This window comes from Heterodontus francisci, chromosome 1, assembly GCF_036365525.1.
Source record: "Heterodontus francisci isolate sHetFra1 chromosome 1, sHetFra1.hap1, whole genome shotgun sequence".
NCBI classification, from domain to species: domain Eukaryota; kingdom Metazoa; phylum Chordata; class Chondrichthyes; order Heterodontiformes; family Heterodontidae; genus Heterodontus; species Heterodontus francisci.
In genome coordinates, this window is record NC_090371.1 from 8381270 (window position 1) to 8402647 (window position 21378).

Here is a 21378-nt window from a genome sequence, read left to right on the forward strand (position 1 = left end):
TATAAGAGCAGGGAGGTTGTGATGGAGCTGTATAAAGCGCTAGTTAGGCCACAGCTGGAGTACTGTGTACAGTTCTGGTCACCACACTATAGGAAGGATGTGATTGCACCGGAGAGGGTGCAGAGGAGATTCACCAGGATGTTGCCTGGGATGGAGCATTTCAGCTATGAAGAGAGACTGGAAAGGCTAGGATTGTTTTCCTAGAGCAGAGAAGGCTGAAGGGGGAACATGATTGAGGTATACAAAATTATGAGGGGCATTGATAGGTTAGTTAGGAAGAATATTTTTCCCTTAGTGGAGGGGTTAATAAACGGGGGCATAGATTTAAGGTAAGGGGCCGGAGGTTTCAAGGAAAAACAATTTTCACTGAGAGGATGGTTGGAATCTGGAACGCACTGCCTGAAGAGATGGTAGAGGCAGGAACCCCCACAACATTTAAGAAGTATTTAGGTGAGCACTTGAAACATCATAGCATACAAGGCTACGGGCGAAGTGCTGGAAAATGGGATAGAATTGTAAAGTGCTTGATGGTTGGCACAGACACGATGGGCCGAAGGGCCTGTTTCTGTACTGTATAACTCTATGCCTCTAAGGTATGATTTGGTGAGTATGACTATGTCAGGCTGTTGCTTGACTAGTCTGTGGGACAGCTCTCCCAACTTTGGCACAAGCCCCCAGATGTTAGTAAGGAGGACTTTGCAGGGTCGACAGGGCTGGATATGCTGTTGTCATTTCCAGTGCCTGGGTCGATGCTGGGTGGTCCATATGGTTTCATTCCTTATAACTGGACACTTGGAAAATAATTGTAGGATTGGGCAGAGTCAACATGGATTTATGAAAGGAAAATCATGTTTGGAAAACCTTTTGGAGTTTTTTGAGGATGTAACGAGCAGAATAGATAACGGGGGGACCAGTGGATGTGGAGTATTTGGATTTTCAGAAGGCTTTCGATAATGTCCCACACAGGAAGTTAGTAAGTAAAATTCGAGCACATGGGATTGGGCATAATCTACTGGCATGGATTGAGAATTGGCTAACAGGCAGAAAACAGAGAATAGGAATAAACGGGTCATTCTCGGATTGGCAGGCTGTGTCTAGTGGGGTGCCTGCAGGATCAGTGCTTGGACCACAGCTGTTCACGATCTATATCAATGATTTGGGTGTGGGCATCAAATGTAGTATTTCCAAGTTTGCTGATGACACAAAACTAGGTGGGAATTTGCGTTGAGGAGGTTGCAAAGAGGCTTCATGGGGACTTAGACAGGCTAAGTGAGTGGGCAAGAACATGGCAGTTGTAACATGGCAGGGTAACCAGGGAAAGGGTTGGCCCACTCAAGGACAGAGGAGGGAATCTATGTGTGGAGCCAGAGGAAATGGGCGAGGTACTAAATGAGTACTTTGCATCAGTTTTCACCAAAGAGAAGGACTTGGTGGATGATGAGCCTAGGGAAGGGAGTGCAGATAGTCTCCGTCATGTCATTATCAAAAAGGAGGAGGTGTTGGGCATCTTGCAAAGCATTAAGGTAGATAAGTCCCCAGGACCTGATGGGATCTACCCCAGAATACTGAGGGAGGCAAGGGAAGAAATTGCTGGGGCCTTGACAGAAATCTTTGTATCCTCATTGGCTACAGGAGAGGTCCAAGAGGACTGGAGAATAGCCAATGTTGTTCCTTTGTTTAAGAAGGGCAGCAAGGATAATCCAGGAAATTATAGGCCGGTGAGCCTTACGTCAGTGGTAGGGAAATTATTAGAGAGGATTCTTCGGGACAGGATTTACTCCCATTTGGAAACAAATGGACTTATTAGCGAGAGGCAGCATGGTTTTGTGAAGGGGAGGTCGTGTCTCACTAATTTGATTGAATTTTTTGAGGAAGTGACGAAGATGATTGATGAAGGAAGGGCAGTGGATGTTATCTATATGGACTTCAGTAAAGCCTTTGACAATGTCCCTCATGGCAGACTGGTACAAAAGGTGAAGACACACGGGATCAGAGGTGAGCTGGCAAGATGGATACAGAACTGGCTCGGTCATAGAAGACAGAGGGTAGCAGTGGAAGGGTGTTTTTCTGAATGGAGGGCTGTGACTAGTGGTGTTCCACAGGGATCAGTGCTGGGACCTTTGCTGTTTGTAGTATATATAAATGATTTGGAGGAAAATGTAGCTGGTCTGATTAGTAAGTTTGCGGACGGCACAAAGGTTGGTGGAGTTGCGGATAGTGATGAGGATTGTCAGAGGATACAGCAGGATATAGATCAGTTGGAGACTTGGGCGGAGAAATGGCAGATGGAGTTTAATCCGGACAAATGTGAGGTAATGCATTTTGGAAGGTCTAATGCAGGTGGGAAGTATACAGTAAATGGCAGAACCCTTAGGAGTATTGACAGGCAGAGAGATCTGGACGTACAGGTCCACAGGTCACTGAAAGTGGCAACGCAGGTGGATAAAGTAGTCAAGAAGGCATATGGCATGCTTGCCTTCATCGGTCGGGCCTAGAGTGTAAAAATTGGCAAGTCATGCTGCAGCTGTACAGAACCTTAGTTAGGCCACACTTAGAATATTGCGTGCCATTCTGGTTGCCACACTACCAGAAGGACATGGAGGCTTTGGAGAGGGTACAGAAGAGGTTTACCAAGATGTTGCCTGGTCTGGAGGGCATTAGCTATGAGGAGAGGTTGGATAAACTCAGATTGTTTTCATTGGAACGACGGAGGTGGAGGGGCGACATGATAGAGGTTTACAAAGTTATGAGCGGCATGGACAGAGTGGACAGTCAGAAGCTTTTTCCCAGGGTGGAAGAGTCAGTTACTAGGGGACATTGGTTTAAGGTGCGAGGGGCAAAGTTTAGAGGGGATGTACGAGGCAAGTTCTTTACACAGAGGGTGGTGAGTGCCTGGAACTTGCTGTCGGACGAGGTGGTGGAAGCAGATACGATAGTGACGTTTACGAGGCATCTTGACAAATACATGAATAGGATGGGAATAGAGAGATACGGTCCCCGGCAATGCAGAAAGTTTTAGTTTAGGCAGGCATCAAGATCGGCGCAGGCTTGGAGGGCCGAATGGCCTGTTCCTGTGCTGTACTGTTCTTTGTGCTTTTGTTTTGTTGTAGTATAATGTGGAAAAATGTGAACTTTGGTTGGAAAAACAGAAATTCAGAGTATTTTTTTAAATGGTGAGAGATTGGGAAGTGTCAGTGTTCATTAGTCATTGAAAGCTACATGCAGGTGTAGCAAGCAATTAGGAAGGCAACTGACATGTTGACCTTTATTGCAAGAGGATTTGAGTACAAGAGTAAAGTCTTGCTGCAATTGTATGGAGCCTTGGTGAGACTGCACCTGGAGTATTCTGTACAGTTTTGGTCTCCTCATCTAAAGAAGGATATACTTGCCATAGTCGGAGTGCAATGAAGGTTCACCAGACTGATCCCTGGGATGGCAGGATTGTCTTATGTGGAGAGTTTGGGGAAACTGGGCTATATTCTCTAGAGTTTAGAAGAATGAGAGGTGATCTCATTGAAGCATACAAAATTCTTACAGGTCTCGACAAGGTAGATGCAGGAAGGATGTTTCCCCCTAACTGGTGAGTCTAGAACCAAGGGACACTTTCTCACAATAAGGAATTTCTTCACTCAGAGGGTGATGAATCTTTGGAATTCTCTATCCGAGAGGGCTGTGCACGAGGTAAATTGCTCTTTCGGAGAGCCAGAGCAGACATGATGGGTCAAATGACCTCTTTCTGTACTATAACACTTCTGTGATTATGATTCTGTGAATTCCTCAATCTTTTCTCTCTCTCTCTCTCTCTCTTTCTCTCTCTCTCTGTTCTTTGTTTCCTTCTGACTGGTGAAGCTGTTAATAGCCAGCCTGTTGTCGTTGGGTGGGTGAACAGTTCTCCCACTGTACCAGTGCTTTCTAGCCTGAGACAGAGATAATGTTGGAAACACTCAGCAGGTCAGACAGCATCTGTGGAGAACAAACAAGTTAATGCTTTGAGTGTACAAACTCTATAGCTAATCTCTCCACAAACGCTACCTGGGTGTTCCCCTCATTTCTTTTGATTTTGCTTCAGTTTGCAACGGGCAGTATTTTATGCTCTCATTCCTAACTGCTGCTTTCCTGAGGGTCTCTGAGAGTGTTTTTCTCTCATTACAGGCTCCTCGACAGGATCTATCCTTGTCTTCAATATTCCCCCAAAAGGGACAAACATCACCGTATCTGAAGTGCTGGAGCAGCACAGGGACCCGATCACTGACATCGCGTGTGACTGCACTGAGGATAAGGTAACAGTACAGTCATAAATGTGAGGTTTTAAGCAGCATTTGGTTTTTGAGTGAAGTAAGGGTGGAAATTGCACAGGCACTGAGAATAATCTTCCAATCCTCCTTAGATGCAGAAGTGATGCCAGAAACGGGAGAATTGCAAATGCTACACCCTTGTTCAAAAAAGGGTGAAAGGATAAACCCAGCAACTACAGGCCAGTCAGTTTAACCTTGGTGGTGGGAAAGGTTTTAGAAACAATAATCCGGGACAAAGTTCATCGAAACATAGAAAATAGGAGCAGGAGTAGGCCATTCGGCCCTTCGAGCCTGCTCCGCCATTCAGTATGATTATGGCTGATCAAATAGTCGCTTAGATAAGTGTGTATTAATTAAGAAAAGCCGGCATGGATTTGTTAAATGAAAATCATATTTAACTAACTTGATTGAGTTTTTTAATGAGGTAACAGTCATTTGATAAAGTGCTACATAACAGGCTTGTCAGTAAAGTTGAAGCCCATGGAATGAAAGAGATAGTGGATACAAAGTTAGCTGAATGACAAGAAACAGAGATAAGTGGTGAATGGTTGTTCATCAGACTGGAGGACGGTATACACTGGTATTCCCAGATGTCAGTACTAGGATCACTGCTTTTACTGATTATATATTAATGACCTAGACTTGGGTCACAATTTCAAAATTTGCAGATGATACAAAACTTGGAAGTATTGTGAACACTGTGGGGAATAGTGATAAACTTCAATGAGACTGAGATGATTAGGGAATTTTTCATCCAGAGAGTGGTGAACCTGTGGAATTCTCTACCACAGAAAGCAGTTGAGGCCAAATCATTAAATATATTCAAGAAAGAATTAGATATAGTTCTTAGGGCTAAAGGGATCAAGGGATACGGGGAGAAAGCGGGAACAGGTTACTGAGTTTGGATGATCAGCCATGATCGTATTGAATGGTAGTGCAGGCTCGGGCCGAATGGCCTACTCCTACTCCTTTTTTTTCTATGTTTCTATGTTTCAAGAGGGCATAGACAGCTGACAGAATAGGTGGACCTGTGGCAGATAAAATTTAACACACGTGTGAAGTGATTCATTTTGGTAGTGATACAAATGCTTATGATACAAAGGTAGGTGGATAGGTAAGCTGTAGGGAGGACAGAGAGAGGCTGCAAAGAGATATAGACAGGTTAAGTGAGTGGGAAACTAGATATAATAGTAATAGTAAGTATAATGTAGGGAAATGTGAAGTTATTCACTTTGGTCATAAGAATAGAAAAACAGAATATTTTTTAAAAAGTATGAAACTTGTAAGTGTTGATGTTCAAAGAGACTTGGATGTGTTTGTACAAGGAATGCAGAAAGTTAGCATTTAGGTACAGCTATCAGTTCGGCATGTTGGCCTTTATTGCAAAGAGATTGGAGTACAGGAATAAAGATGTCTTGCTACAATTGTACAGAGTTTTGGTGAGACCACATCTAGAATACTGTGTGCACATTTGGTCTGCATATTTAAGAAAGGATATACTTGCATTGGAGGCAGCAAAGCGAAGGTTCACTAAATTGCTTGCTGGGATGAGGGGGTTGTCCTATGATGAAAGGCTGAGTAAATTTACACTCCTATTAGATTATCCCTCAGCCTTCTAAACTGTCTGTAGTTTAGAAGAATGAGAGGTGATCTTATTAAAACATAGAAGATTCTGAAGGGGCTGGATAGTGTAGACACTGAAAGATTGTTTCCAGTGGTTGGGGAATCTAAAACACAGGAGCACAGTTTCAGGATAAGGGGCCAATCATTTAGGAATGAGATGAGGAGAAATTACTTCACTCCAAGGGTTTTGAATCTTTGGAATTCTCTACCCCAGAAGGTTGTGGATGCTCATTCATTGAATACATTTAAGGCTAGGATAGACAGATTTTTGGTGTCTCAGGGAATCAAGAGAGATGGCGAGCAGGCGAGAAAGTGGATTTGAAGCCTTAAATCAGCCACGATCGTATTAAATGGCGGAGCAGGCTCGATGGGCCATATGGTCGACTCCTGCTCCTATTTCTTGTGTTCTTGTGTAGGAAGAATGAGGAAAGGCAATTAAAAAAAAAAGGATACAGTTCTAAAGGGGCTGCAGGAACAGGGAGACCTGTGCACAAATCGTTGAAGGTGGCAGGACAGGTTGAGACATTAGTTAAAAAAGCATATGAGATCCTGGGCTTTATAAACAGATGCATAGAGTACAAAAGTAAGGAAATTATGATGAATCTTTATAAAACACTGATGCGACCACAACTAGAGTATTGTCTCCGGTTCTGGGCACCAAACTTCAGGAAGGATGTTACAGCCTTTGGTGGATGCAGCAAAGATTTACTTGAATGATTCCAGGGATGAGGGATTACAGTTATGTGAAGCAGTCTGTATAGAAGTGCAGCAAGACCTGGACAATATCCAGGCTTGGGCTGATAATTGGCAAGTAACATTCACGCCACACAAATGTCAGGCAATGACTATCTCAAACAGGAGAGAATCTAACCATCTCCCCTTGACATTCAATGGCATTATGATCGCTGAATCCCCCACTATCAACATCCTTGGGGTCACCATTGACCAGAAACTGAACTGGAGTAGCCATATAAATACCATGGCTACAAGTGCAGGTCAGAGGCTAGGAATCCTGAGGTGAGTACTTCCCTCCTCACTCCCCATGGCCTGTCTACCATCTACAAGGCACAAGTCAGGAATGTGATAGAATACTATCCAGTTGCCTGGATGGGTGCAGCTCCAACAACACTCAAGAAGCTCGACACCATCCGGGACAAAGCAGCCCGCTTGATTGGCACCCCATTCACCACTCTCAACATTCATTCCCTCCACCACTGACGCACAGTAGCAGCAGTGTGTACCATCTATAAGATGTACTGCAGCAATGCACCAATGCTCCTTAGACAGAACATTCCAAGCCCGCAGCCTACTACCTAGAAGGGCATGGGAACACCACCACCTGCAAGTTCCCCTCAAGTCACACACCATCCTGACTTGGAACTATATCGCTGTTCCTTCACTATCACTGGGTCAAAATCCTGGAACTCCCTCCCTATCAGCACTGTGGCTGTACCTACACCACATGGACTGCTGCGATTTAAGAAGGTGGGTCACCACCACCTTCTCAAGGACAGCTAGAGATGGGCAATAAATGCTGGCCTTGCTCGCAATGCCATTGTCCCATGAATAAATAACAGAAAAAATTGAATCTCTATCCTTTTAAACTCCTCTATTAGATTTCCCCTCAACCTTCTAAACTCATAGGAATACAAGCCTAATTCATGTAACCTGTCCTCATAATTTAACCCCTTTAGCCCCGGTGTCATTCTAGTGAATCTTCGTTGCACCTACTCCAAAGCTTATATATGCTTCCTGAGGTGTAGTGCCTGGAACTGAATGCAGTTGCTCCAGATGGGTTGTGACCAGAGCTCTGTACAACTGACGCATAACTTATATCTTCGCTTTTGTATTGCAACCTCTGTTGAGATAAACACCTGCAATCGATTAACCTAGGTAGAGGTGGAGGCTAAGGATAGATCCTTGGGGGGGGGGGGGGGGGGTGTGTGTGTCCGCGCGCGCGCGACATGGCCCATGGCACAGGTGTACTGTGCGTCCCGATCCATAATCCCTGTGTACCCAATAATAGAATTCTGTATTGGCATTGACTAATGCTGGTTGAATCTACAGGAGTGTGTTGCAGATTTGGTGACGGCTGATGACTCCGGGGTCCTGTGTATCTGGAAATCAGGAGAACATTTTAACTTAATCTACAAGATTTCAGCTTATGGGTGAGTGATGTCCTAGTCTGCCTCTTGCTCCAGAAGTCAGTGTACCAGCTAATGGGCTAACAGGAAGGTTATTGTTAATTCTTGATTGGGTAATGAGTGACTGTTACAGGAGCATCGTGCTTCTGGTGCTGAACTAGAAACCCAGAGCCTGAGCTCAAATCCCATCATAACAAGGTGAATTTTATTTGCCATGAAAACTCAGCTGGTTCACTGATATCCTTACCTGGGCTGACCTACATGTAACTCCTGTCTCACACTGTGAAATTCCCTTGTGGTAATGTTAAAACAAAATAAAAGTGTTTCTGCACTAATAATCTAAAGGCCCAGACTAATGGTCTGGAGCCATGAGATCAAATCCCACCAGGGCAACTGGGGGAATTTAAATTCAATTAATTAATAAATCTGGAATAAAATGCTAGTTTCATTAATAATAATTATGAAAACTACAGGATTGTGGTTAAAAACCTGTCTGGTTTACTAATGCCCTTTAGGGAAGGAAATCTGTCTTACTTACCAGGTCTGGCCTACATGTGACTCCAGACTCACAGCAATGTGGTTCACTCTTAACTGCCCCCTGACATGGCCTAGCAAGCCACGCAGTTGTATCAAACTATTACAGAAAAGTTGAATAAGAATAAAACCGGATGGACCATTCAACATTTAACGAGGCACCAGAAGCAACAAAGACACACCCTGCCCTGTCGACACTGCAAAGTCCTCTCACTAACATCTGGGGACTTGTGCCAAAGTTGGGAGAGCTGTCCCACAGACTAGTCAAGCAACAGCCTGACATAGTCATACTCACGGAATCATACCTTACAGTCAATATCCCAGACTCCTCTATCACCATCCCTGGCTCCGCCTTGTTGGAGTTTGTCCTGTCCCACCGACAGGACAGACCCACAGTCGGGAGGGAGTGGCCCTGCGAGTCCTCAACATTGACTGCAGACTGCATGACGTCTGATGACATCAGGTCAAAGATGGACAAGGAAACCTCCTTCTGATTACCACCTACTGCCCCCCGCCCCCCTCCTCAGCTGATGAATCAGTACTCCTCCATGTTGAACACTACTTGGAAAGAAGAACTGAGGGTCATAATGTCATGAAATGTACTCTGTGTGGGGGATTTCAATGTCTATTATGAAGAGTGGCTTGGTAGCACAACTAATGACTGAGCTGGCCGAGACTAGAAGTACTTATCTGCCGGACCTGTCCTGCGGAAAGTGGTGCAAGAACCAACAAGAGGGAAAAATTTGCTTGACCTCATCTTCTTCAGTCCACCTGTTGCAGATACATCTGTCCATGACAAATATTGTTAGGAGTGACCACCACACAGTCCTTATGAAGACAAAGTCCCGTATTGACACTGAGGACACATTGTGTTGTGTGGTACTACCACTGTGCTAAATGGGATAGATTCCAATCAAATCTAGCAGCTCAAAACTGGGCATCCATGAGACGCTGTGGGCTATCAGCAGCAGCAGAATTGTATTCAACCACAATCTGTAACCTCATGCCCTGGCATAACCCTCACATATATATCATCACCCTCACCATTATCATCAAGCCAGAGGACCAACCCTAGTTCAATGATGAATGCAGGAAGGCATGCCAGGAGCAGCACCAGGCATACCTAAAAATGAGGTGCCAACCTGGTGAAGCTACAACAAAGGACTGCATGCATGCTAAACAGCAGAGGCAACATGCGATAGAGCAAAGCAATCCCACAACCAACAGATCAGAGCAAAGCTCTGCGGTCCTGTTCCATCTGGTCATGCATGGTGGTGGACAATTCAGCAATGAACCAGGGGTGGAGGCTCCATAAACATCCCCATGCTCAATGAGGCTAACACCTCTGTGCAAAAGACAAGGATGCAGCATTTGCAAGCATCTTCAGCCTGAAGTGCTGAGTGAATGATCCATCTCAGCCTCATCCTGAGGTCCGCACCGTCATAGATGCCACTCTTCAGTCAGTTCGATTCACTCTACATGATAAACATGATATCAATGTGTGGGCGGCACATTGGCGCAGTGGTTAGCACCGCAGCCTCACAGCTCCAGGGTCCCGGGTTCGATTCTGGGTACTGCCTGTGAGGAGTTTGCAAGTTCTCCCTGTGTCTGCGTGGGTTTCCTCCGGGTGCTCCGGTTTCCTCCCACATGCCAAAGACTTGCAGGTTGATAGGTTAATTGGCCATTATAAATTGCCCCTAGAATAGGTAGGTGGTAGGGAAATATATAGGGACAGGTGGGGATGTGACAGCAATATGGGATTAGTGTAGGATTAGTATAAATGGGTGGTTGATGGTCGGCACAGACTCGGTGGGCCGAAGGGCCTGTTTCAGTGCTGTATCTCTAAACTAAACTAAACTAAGAAACGGCTGAAGACTCTGGATGGAGCAAAGTATATGGGTCCTGACAACATCACAGCTGCAGTATTGAAGACTGCTGCTCCAGTACTAGCTGTGCCCTTAGCCAGACTATTCCAATACAGCTACAACATGGCATCTAGCTGACAATGGGAAAAATTGCCCACAAAAAGCAGGAAAAATCCAATCTGGCCCATCAGTCTACTTTCGATCATCAGTAAAGAGATGGAAGGGGTTGGCGACAGTGCTATCAAGCAGTACTTACTCACTGATACTCAGTTTGGGTTCCGCCAGAGCCACTCAGTTCCAGACATCAGTACAGCCTTGGTCCAAACATGGAGCAAATAGCTGAAATCCAGAGGTGAGGTGAGGTGAGAGTGACTGCCGTTGACACCATGGCAGAATTTGACCGAGTATGGCATGAAGGATCCCTAACAAAACTGGAGTCAATGGGATTGGGGGGAAAACTGTCCACTGGCTGCAGTCATACCTAGCACAAAGGAAGACGGTTGTGGTTATCGGAGGCTGATCATCTCAGCCCCAGGACCACACTGCAGGTGTTCCTCAAGGGAGTGTCCTAGGCCCAACCATCTTCAGCTGCTTCATCAATGACCTTCCCTCCACCATAAGGTCAAGTGGCAATGTTCACTGATGATTGCACAGTGTTCCGTACCATTCACTACTCCTGAGGTACTGAAACAGCCCGTGTCTGCATGCAGCAAGACCCAGACAACATTCAGGCTTGGGCTGACAAGTGGTAAATAACATTTGCGCCATACAAGTGTCAGGCAATGACCATCTCCAACAAGAGAGAATATGACCGTCTCCCCTTGGCATTCAATGGCAATCGCTGAATCCTCTACTATCATACGAACATACGAATTAGGAGCAGGAGTAGGCCAGTTGGCTCCTTGAGCCTGCTCCGCCATTCAATAAGTTCATGGCTGAACTGTTTACTCCACATTCCTGCCTACCCCCGATACCTTTCACCCCCTTGCTTATCAAGAATCTATCTACTTCTGCCTTAAAAATATTCAAAGACTTTGTTTCCACCACCTTTTGAGGAAGAGAGTCCCTAAGACTCTCAATCCTCAGAGAAAAAAATTCTCCTCATCTCTGTCTTAAAGGGCAGCACAGTGGCGCAGTGGTTAGCAACGCAGCCTCACAGCTCCAGCGACCTGGGTTCAATTCTGGGTACTGCCTGTGTGGAGTTTGCAAGTTCTCCCTGTTTCTGCGTGGGTTTCCTCCGGGTTCTCCGGTTTCCTCCCACATGCCAAAGACTTGCAGGTTGATAGGTAAATTGGCCATTATAAAATTGCCCCTAGTATAGGTAGGTGGTAGGGAAATATATGGACAGGTGCAGATGTGGTAGGAATATGGAATTAGTGTAGGATTAGTATAAATGGATGGTTGATGGTCGGCACAGACTCGGTGGGCCAAAGGGCCTGTTTCAGTGCTGTATCTCTAAATAAATAAAAAATAAAATAAATAAATAAATAAAATAAATGAGTAACCCCCAGTTATAGACTCTCCCACAAGAGGATATAAGTAACATCCCAGGATTAGCTGTAAGTCAGGAAATGGAGGGGAGGGAGGAACTCAAGAAAATTACAATTACTCGGGAAGTGGTACTGAGCAAATTGTTGGAGCTGCGGGCTGACAGGTCCCGGGCCCTGGTGGACTTCATACTAGGGTCTTAAAAGAAGTGGATAGTGAGATAGTTGATGCATTGGTTTTAATTTTCCAAAATTCCATAGATTCGGGGAAGGTTCCATTAAATTGGAAAATAGCTAATGTAACTCCTTTATTCAAAAGGGAGGGAGACAGAAAGCAGGAAAGTACAGGCCAGTTAGCTTAACAACTGTCTTGGGGAAATGTTAGAAACTTTGATGAAAGACATTATAGCAGGGCACTTAGAAAAATTCAAGTAATCAGACAGAGTCAACATGGTTTTGTGAAAGGGAAATCATGTTTAACCAATTTATTGGAGTTCTTTGAGTGAGTTACATGTGCTGTGGATGAAGGGAAACTGGCTGATGTACTGTACTTAGTTTTCCAGAAGGCATTTGATAAGTTGCCACATCAAGTTATTGCTTATGGTGTAGGGGGTAACATTTTGGTATGGATAGAAGATTAGTTAACTAACAAGAAACAGCATAGGCATAAATGGGTCATTTTCTGGTTGGCAGGGATCAGTGCTGGGTCCTCAACTTTTTACAATTGACTTGGATGAAGGGACTGAAGGTATGGTTGCTAAATTTGCTGATGACACAAAGATAGGTAGAAAAGTAAGTTGTGAAGAGGACATAAGGAGACTACAAAGGGATATAGATAGATTAAGTGAGTGGGTAAAGATCTGACAAATGGAGTATAATGTCGAAAAATGTGACAGCGATTTTGACAGGAAGAATAAAAAGGAAGCATATTATTTAAATGGTGAGAGATTGCAGAGCTCTGAGATACAGAGGGATCTAGGTGTCCTAGTGCATGAATTGCAAAAGGTTAGTATGCAGGTACAGAACATGATTAGGAAACCTAATAGAATGTTATTGTTTATCACAAGGGGAATTGAATACAAAAGTAGGGAGATTATGCTTCAGCTATTCAGGGCATTGGTGAGACCACATCTGGAATACTGTGTACAGTATTGGTCTCCTTATTTAAGGAAGGATGTAAATGCATTGGAGACAGTACAATTCAGCAAACAGTAGTAGCAGGTCAGAAGATTGGACAGAATATGAAAAACAGTAAAGAATGACTTAACGAATAATGAAAGCAAAATTATAGCACGAGAGAAAGCTAGCTAGAAATATAAAAATGGATAGTAAGAGTTTCTACAGGTATTTAAAAAGGAAAAGAATAAATAAAGTGAGTGTTGGTCCTTTAGAGAGACAGTCTGGGCAGTTAACAATAGAAAAGGAGAAAATGGTGGTGGCATTGAACAGATTTTATTTTGCATCTGTCTTTACTGTAGAGGATACAAGTAACATCCCAGAAATAATTGTGAATCAAGAGTTGAAAGGAAGGGAAAGGGTATTGAGAAAATTATTAGAACTAAAAGCTGACAAGACCCCAGGTCCTGATGGACTTCATCCTAGGGTCTTAAAATAAGTGGCTGCAGAAATAGTGGATGCATTGGTTTTAACTTTCCAAAATTCCCTAGATTATGGATAGTTCCCATTAGATTGGAAAATAGAGAATGTAACTCCGCTATTCAAGAAAGGAGGAAGACAGAAAGCAGGAAACTGCAGGCCATTTAGCTTAACATCTATCATGGGGAAAATGCTGCAATCTATTAAAGAGGTTATAGCAGGTCATTTAGAAAATCTCAGTGCAATCAGGCAGCGCCATCATGGTTTTGTGAAATGGAAATCGTGTTTGTTTAATTTATTAGAAATAGAGATATGTTGTGAAGCTTTTCATCTGCACTCATCAGGACAATCTGCAAGAATACCAATGTAAGGGAAAACAATAACTTTATACTGTATGAGAAGAGAGTGCTGATTGGTTGGCAAGTGAACTCTGATTGGTAGAGGCACTTCCCTACGATGACTGACCGTTAACTGCCAAGCTTTGTTTGAAATTTAAACCAGGCAGCTTGACTCAAATTGGTCAAGGCATTGCCCTGAGGAATGAACCAGTGAATGGCTGTCACTTATTTTGTTTAGCTGAAACAGGCGCAATGTTTGTACATATTCTTACTGTCTGCAAAAAACAGGGCCCTGTGTATTAATATATGTAGCTTCCAGTATGCGCAGTGCGCCACACTGCGAGCCCTACTGACAAACTTAAATTGGTTGCTAGCCCAACCATCTTCAACTGCTTCATCAATGACCTTCCTTCAATCATAAGGTCAAAAGTGGGGATGGTTGCTGATGATTGCGCAATGTTCAGCACCATTCATGACTCCTCAGATACTGAAGCAGTCTATGTAGAAATGCAGCAAGAACTGGGCAGTATCCATCCTTGGGCTGATGAGTGGTAGGTAACATTCGCACCACACAAGTGCCAGGCAATGACCATCTCCAACAAGAGAGAATCTAACCATCTCCTCTTGACATTCAGTGACATTACGATCGCTGAAGCCCCCACTATCTATGTCCTGGGAGTTACCATTGACCAGAAATTGAACTGGAGTAGCCATATAAATACCGTGGCTACAAGAGTAGGTCAGAGGCTAGGAATCCTGCAGTGAGTAACTCACCTCCTGACTCCCCAAAGGCATCCAGGAGTGTGATGGAATATTCTCCACTTGCCTGGATGGGTGCAGCTCCAACACACTCAAGAAGCTCGACAGCATCCAGGAAAAAGCAGCCCGCTTGATTGGCACCCCATCCACAAACATTCACTCCCTCCACCACTGACACACAGTGGCAGCAGTGTGTACCATCTACAAGATGCACTACAGCAATGCACCAAGGTTCCTTAGACAGCACCTTCCAAACCTGCAACCTCTACCACCTAGAAGGCCAAGGGCAGCAAATGCATGGGAACACCACCACCTGCAAGTTCCCCTCCAAGCCACACACCATCCTGACTTGGAACTATATCGCCGTTCCTTCACTGTCGCTGGGTCAAAATCCTGGAACTCCCTTCCTAACAACACTGGGTGTACCTACCCCACAGGGACTGCAGTTGTTCAAGAAGGCAGCTTACCACCACCTTCTCAAGGGCAATTAGGGATGGTCAATAAATTCTGGCCTAGCCAGTGACGCCCACATCCCCATGAATGAATAAACAAAAATGTAGAGATGTTTTGCTACAGTTGTACAGGGCATTGGTGAGACCACATCTAGACTACTGTGTACTGTTTTGGTCTCCTTACTTAAAGGATGTAATAGCATTGGATGCGTCAGAGAAGGTTCACTCGACTGATTCCTGGGATGAGAGGGTTATTTTATGAGGAAAGGTTGGACAGGTTAGGTCTGTATCCATTGGAGTTTAGATGAAAGAGAGGTGATCTGATTGAAACATATAAGATCCCAAGGGGAATTGACAGGGTGGGCGTTGAAAGGATGTTTCCCCTTGTGGGAGAGACTAAAACTAGGGGTCTCCCATTTAAGACAGAGATGAAGAGAAATTTTTTCTCTGAAGGTCATGAGTCTGTGGTACTCTCTTCCCCAGAGGGAGGGTCATTGAATGTTTTTAAGGCAGAGGTAGATATATTCTTTACGAACAAGGGAGTGAAAGGGTATCGGGGTAGGCAGGAAAATGCAGTTGAGTCCACAAACAGATTTGCCATGATTTTATAGAATGGTGGAGCAGGCTCGAGGGGCCGAATGGCCCACTCCTGCTCCTAATTCATATGATGCTGACAATATATCGGTAGAAGTGGAGATGGTAGAAGTAATGGATGGGTGAAAATTGATGGCGAGGATCTACTGGAAGGGCTGGCTATGTTTAGACTGGATAAGCCGCCTAGTCCAGATGGCTTGCATCCCAGGTTGCTAAAGGAAGTGGGGATGGAGATAGCGAAAGGGCTTGCAATAATCTTCCAATCTTCCCTGGATACTGGGGAGGTGCCAGAAGATTGGAGAGTGGCAAATGTGGCACCTTAATTCAAGAAAGGATGTAAGGACAATCCTAGTAACTACAAGCCAGTTAGTTTAACATCAGTGGTGGGTAAGGGTTTAGAAACAATAATCAAGGGGGAAAAAAACAAGTCACTTGAAGAGGTTTGAACTAATTAAGGATATCCAGCACAGATTTGTGAAAAGCAGATAATGTTTGACTAATCTAATTGAATTTTTTTGATGAAGTAACAGGGAAGGTTGATGAAGGGAAAGCAATGGATGTTGTCCATATGGATTTTAAGAAAGTGTTTGACAAAGTACCACATAAAAGGCTGGTTAACAAAATTAAGTCTAATGGAATAGGAGGGGTCAGTGTTAGCTTGGATAGAAAAGTAGCTTAAGGACAGAAAACAGCAAGTTGTGGTAAATGGTTGCTTTTCAGACTGGAGGATGGTAGACAGTGGTATTCCCCAAGGGTTCAGTGTTAGGACTGCTGTATATAAATGCCTTGGATATAGGAATACAGTGTAAACTTTCAAAATTTGCCAAAGATACCAAACTTGGAGGTGTGGCAGGCAATCAGGATGATACCAATCGACTGCCACAGGACGTAGATAGGCTAGCAGAATGGGCACAGAGGTAGCCGATGGAATTTAATAAAGGGAAATGTGAGGTGATGCATTTTGGTAAAAGAGGTAGGGAGAGGTGATATCGACTAAATGGCACAGTTCTAAAAGTGTACAGGAACAGAGGGACCTGGGGTTTTATGTTCATAGATCTTTGAAGGTGGCAGGTGATTAGTAAAGCATATGGATCTTGGGATTCATAAATAGAGGTATTGAGTACAAAAGCAGGGAAGTAATGCTGAACCTTTATAAAGCCCTGGTTAGGCCAGAACTAAAGTATTGCATCCAGTTCTGGTTGCCACACTTTAGGAAGGATGTGAGGGTCCTTGAGAGAGTGCAAAGGAGTTTTACCAAAATGGTTCCAGGGATGAGGGAATTTGGCAACAAGGTTATCTTGGAGAAGCTGGGTTTGTTCTCCTTGGAGCAAAGGAGATTGAGGGGAGATTTGATAGAGGTGCACAAGATTCTGACAGATTTAGATAAGGTAGACAAAGAACAGCTGTTCCTGTTAGCTGATAGTACAAGGACTAGGGAACATGGATTTAAGGTTTTGGGCAGGGATGTAGGCGGGATGTGAGGAAGAACTTTTTCAAGCATTGAATGGTAATGATCTGAAACACTGCCTGTGAGGGTGGTGGAAGCGGAGACGATGAATGATTTCAGCAGAAATTGGATGGGCACTTGAAGGAAATAAACTTGCAGGGCTATGGGGATAGAACAGGGGAATGGACTGACTGCCAGCATGAACTCAGTGCACCGAATGGACTCTTTCTGTGCTCTATGACTCATCAAATTCCAGAAACAGATGAATGGCCAGTTATGCTGCTTTCGGTGGTGTTTAGAGGGAGGGATATTGGCAATGACACTGGCACAGTTCCTGAATTCTCTTCAGGTAGTACCGGCGGATCATGACCAACCACTGAAGTACTAACCAGTCTCTCGTTGCCTGTTCCTAGGGGCACCTGCTCGTCTGTGAAGATGTGGAGTGGAATCATAGCAGCCGGATACGGGAGCGGTCAGATTCAGATTTATGATGCAGCGACCAGTGCAGTCCACGTGGAGGTGAATGCTCACGCACGCTGGATCTGCACACTCGACATTGCATCTGAAAGTGGCAAGGTATCATCAGGCTGCTTTTTATCTCTGCGTGCTTGCTGTGTCCTACCTGACACAGACGGGCTGCCTGCTCTGCCATTACTGCTTTGTGGTTCCTTTAAGGAGCTAGATTGTTTCATGTCACATAATAAACTTCATGTCTTCACACAGCTGCTGTCAGGGGCTGAGGATTCCTTTCTCAGGATCTGGAGAATCTATCGGAACCCAGAGTCCAACACTATCGAGGTAAGGAGGGCCCGGTGTTCCTCAGTGTGCCATTAGGCTGAATCAAAGGAGAAGTTCATCCAAATTGAAAACAAGTTTTCATGCAGCAGCTCATCCCTAGCTGTTGAACTCCATGTTGCAGACTGCCCAACTAGTGTGATCTGGGTCACACCACTTGCCTAATTCCAGTACTTACTATTGTTAAGGGAAGGTCTTTGCTTTCCACGATGGATATATCATTTCAGGCACCTAACGACAATTATGTTCCCTCAATCTCCCGTGGCAGGACTCGAAGTTCCAGCCCCACACTTTGAAGATATGCAGGGCGGCACAGTGGCGCAGTGTTTAGCACCGCAGCCTCACTGCTCCAGGGACCCGGGTTCAACTTGGGGTACTGCCTGTGCGGAGTTTGCAAGTTCTCCCTGTGACCGCGTGGGTTTCCGCCGGGTGCTCCGGTTTCCTCCCACCGCCAAAGACTTGCGGGTGATCGGTAAATTGGCCATTGTAAATTGCCCCTAGTGTAGGTAGGTGGTAGGGAATATGGGATTACTGTAGGGTTAGTATAAATGGGTGGTTCTTGGTCGGCACAGACTCGGTGGGCCGAAGGGCCTGTTTCAGTGCTGTATCTCTAAATAAATAAAATAAAATAAATATTTCTCCCTTCTGTGGGTCAACGCCTCCATCATTGCTCAGGTCCCCCAACCCATTGCTTCTGCCTCCCTGATTCTCTACTGCTTCTGACCCGTGCCGACTGCTCTCCCTCTGACCCTTGCTGTCTCTGCCCAATTCCATTGGAATGCCTAAGCCTACCATTAGAGCTGAGTATAGATAGGTTGTGGATGAGGCCTAGCAGTAATGGAGATGCCTGGGCTGTGTTTGAGAGCTAGCAGTAATGGAGAGGCCTGTGAACGAGGCCCAGCAGTTGCAGGGAGGCTGCAGATGCCAAACCATTTACAAACATGAAGGCAGAAAAAGCCAAGCAAGAAAGGTTATCTCCAGATTGTGACTTTTCAAAGATATAAAGGGGCATCTTTCCTTCACAGGTGGAGCACGAGCACACGGAGTGTGTAACCGATGTTCAGATCTGCGGAGCCAAGTTCTGTGACCCAGAAGGAAATGCCTTTGCAGTGACAGGATATGACCTGAGTGAGATTATTCGTTATGTCCAGGTGTAAGTGCAGAGGGATGAGAGTGAAAGCCCAGGTGCTGGGAGACACTGCCAGGAGAGCACAGCCTGTCAGCGCCTGGGGAATTTTAACAGGGACCAGTCTCCTGAACGTCACAAGGATATAGCAGCGTCTCATATCCATGTACCTGGATGATTTGGTTCCTAGCCACGGGTTTGCAGTTACAAACTGTGGTGTCTTTTTTTTTCCTTATTTGTTGCTTCCACACTGTGGAGAAATAGATTCTGTACATTCTCCCACCCCCACAGAGGCGGATTCTCATTGTGAATTATCATTGATCATGATGTTAATAAGTGGTTCCGATAGTATAGTGGTTATGTTACTGGACTAGTAATCCAGAAGCCTGGACAGAGAATAGGTGAGTTCAAATTCCACCTCAGCAGTATAAGAAATTGAATAAAAAGCTGGTTGTTAAAGTGACTGTGAAGCTGCCGGATTCGTTTTTTAAAAAATGATTCTCTAATTTCCTTTAGGGAAGGAATTTGCCACCTTTACCACTCTGGTCAATTTGTGACTCCAGACCCATACAAACATGGCTCTTAATTGCCTAAAATATATCCAAACCATTATCAGTGGTTCAAAAGGTGGGTCACCACAACCTTCCCGGCAACTGGGGATGGTTAACTAATACAGGAATTGCCTGTGACGCCTGCATCCTGAGAATTAATTAGAAATAAAAAGGGCAGTTTCTGTCGAAAGTGGTCTGTGTGTAAATTGTAAAATGTTGTTTACCTTTCATATTCGGTTATAGATATTCAGTGTCAGATTTTATTATTGCATATCATTGGTGTTTGTTAAAGAAAACATTTGCTAATTTTTTGAATGCTGTTGTGGATATGAATAACTCTGGACGATCTTGTATTCAGATTATTCAGCTGTCAGTGTGACATCAGCATATGTAAGTTATCTGCTTTTAATAAATGTAATCTGTATTGCCATAAGTAAGTGTAAGATACTGGTCATATGGGTCTTCTAAGCTTGTTTTGAAGTATGAAATATTTACTGTGGATGAGCCATCTCTACAGTGTAGGGTTTAAAATGAACAGTTTCTGATGACTACAGTCAAAGTAGTTTTAGGCTGAAGATTCCCAGCTGCTCATGCATACCCTATTAGTCTGGCAACATGGTCAGTATTTCCTGTGAACACACTGCACTCATGAATTGTCACATTTGGTAACATTTATTTTTCCGTTCTGTAATTGGTTAGAAATCTCAGGTTTAATAACTTCAACATCAATCAGATGGAGACTCAAACAAGTTGGTAAGGCTCCAAGCAACCAAATCCTCAGGTGTGTGGTATTTACCCTGGGGTATAGAGAGAGAGAGAGAGAGAGAGGGAGCAAGAGAGACACACATACAGGACTAGATTTGGAAATTGTTCATCGTCATTAAGATAACAGTGAATACCCAGGATGTCACCTTGAGGATGACTGTAAATATGGCTGTCTACTAACTCTCTGTATTCACAAAAACACAGTTCCTAAAGACAGACCTGTTCTCTATGATCCTACACTTACACCTTTCTGTGTAATGAACATGAAAGTGTAGAATTTTAACATGGGGTAGTACATGGGTTTAGGTGCGAGTGGGGAGAAAACCAGGTAAAATAATAGTGCGTCGGGAAAGCAGGCTTCAACCCGCCAACTACTGCATTTCATGCAAGTGCAGTAGTCTGCATGCGTGTAAACCCCTCAGGAGAGGCAGATATATTTATACAGACTTGTCAGTTTAATGTTGGGTCATAACAACATAAGAAATAGAAGTAGGAGAAAGCCATCTTCAGCCGGTAGTGCTGAATGGATGATCCATCTCGGCCTCCTCCTGAGATCCCCAGATGTCTGCCATATACAAGGCACATCTCACAACTGTGATGAATACTCTCCATTTGTCTGGATGAGTGCAGCTTCAATAACATTCAAGAAGCTCACCACCACCTGGGATAAAGCATCCTGCTTGATTGGCACCCCATCCACCACCTTCAATATTCACTCCCTGCACCACCAGCGCACAGTGGCAACAGTGTGTACCATCTACAAGATGTACTGCAGCAACTCACGAAGCTTCCTTCGACAGCACCTTCCAAATCCCCAATCTCTACCACCTAAAAGGACAAAGGCAGTAGATGCATGGAAGCACCACCACCTGCAAGTTCCTCTCCAAGTCATACACCATCCTGACTTGGAACCATATCATCGTTCCTTCACTGTTGCTGGGTCAAAATCCTGAAACTTCCTCCCTAACAGCACTGTGGCTGTACCTATACTACATATCAAAGAATCA

The 21378-nt window shown here is 44.5% G+C and overlaps 1 protein-coding gene across 5 annotated transcripts in view; it reads left to right on the plus strand.

The window, feature by feature from the left end:
- Positions 1-20032, plus strand: part of wdr54 (WD repeat domain 54) — a 151190-nt gene extending 131158 nt beyond the window's left edge. For 3 of the 5 annotated variants that reach the window (XM_068028634.1, XM_068028633.1, XM_068028632.1), the window contains exons 6-11: positions 1876-1995; positions 4153-4280; positions 7986-8086; positions 17548-17710; positions 17858-17932; positions 18955-20032. In XM_068028634.1, coding sequence (XP_067884735.1) covers positions 1876-1995; positions 4153-4280; positions 7986-8086; positions 17548-17710; positions 17858-17932; positions 18955-19086 — 719 coding nt within the window. In that variant the 3' untranslated portion in view covers positions 19087-20032. The remainder of the gene's footprint in view (positions 1-1875; positions 1996-4152; positions 4281-7985; positions 8087-17547; positions 17711-17857; positions 17933-18954) is intronic. The other 2 variants (XM_068028636.1, XM_068028635.1) reach the window with 1 other exon arrangement.
- Positions 20033-21378: the final 1346 nt, after the last annotated feature.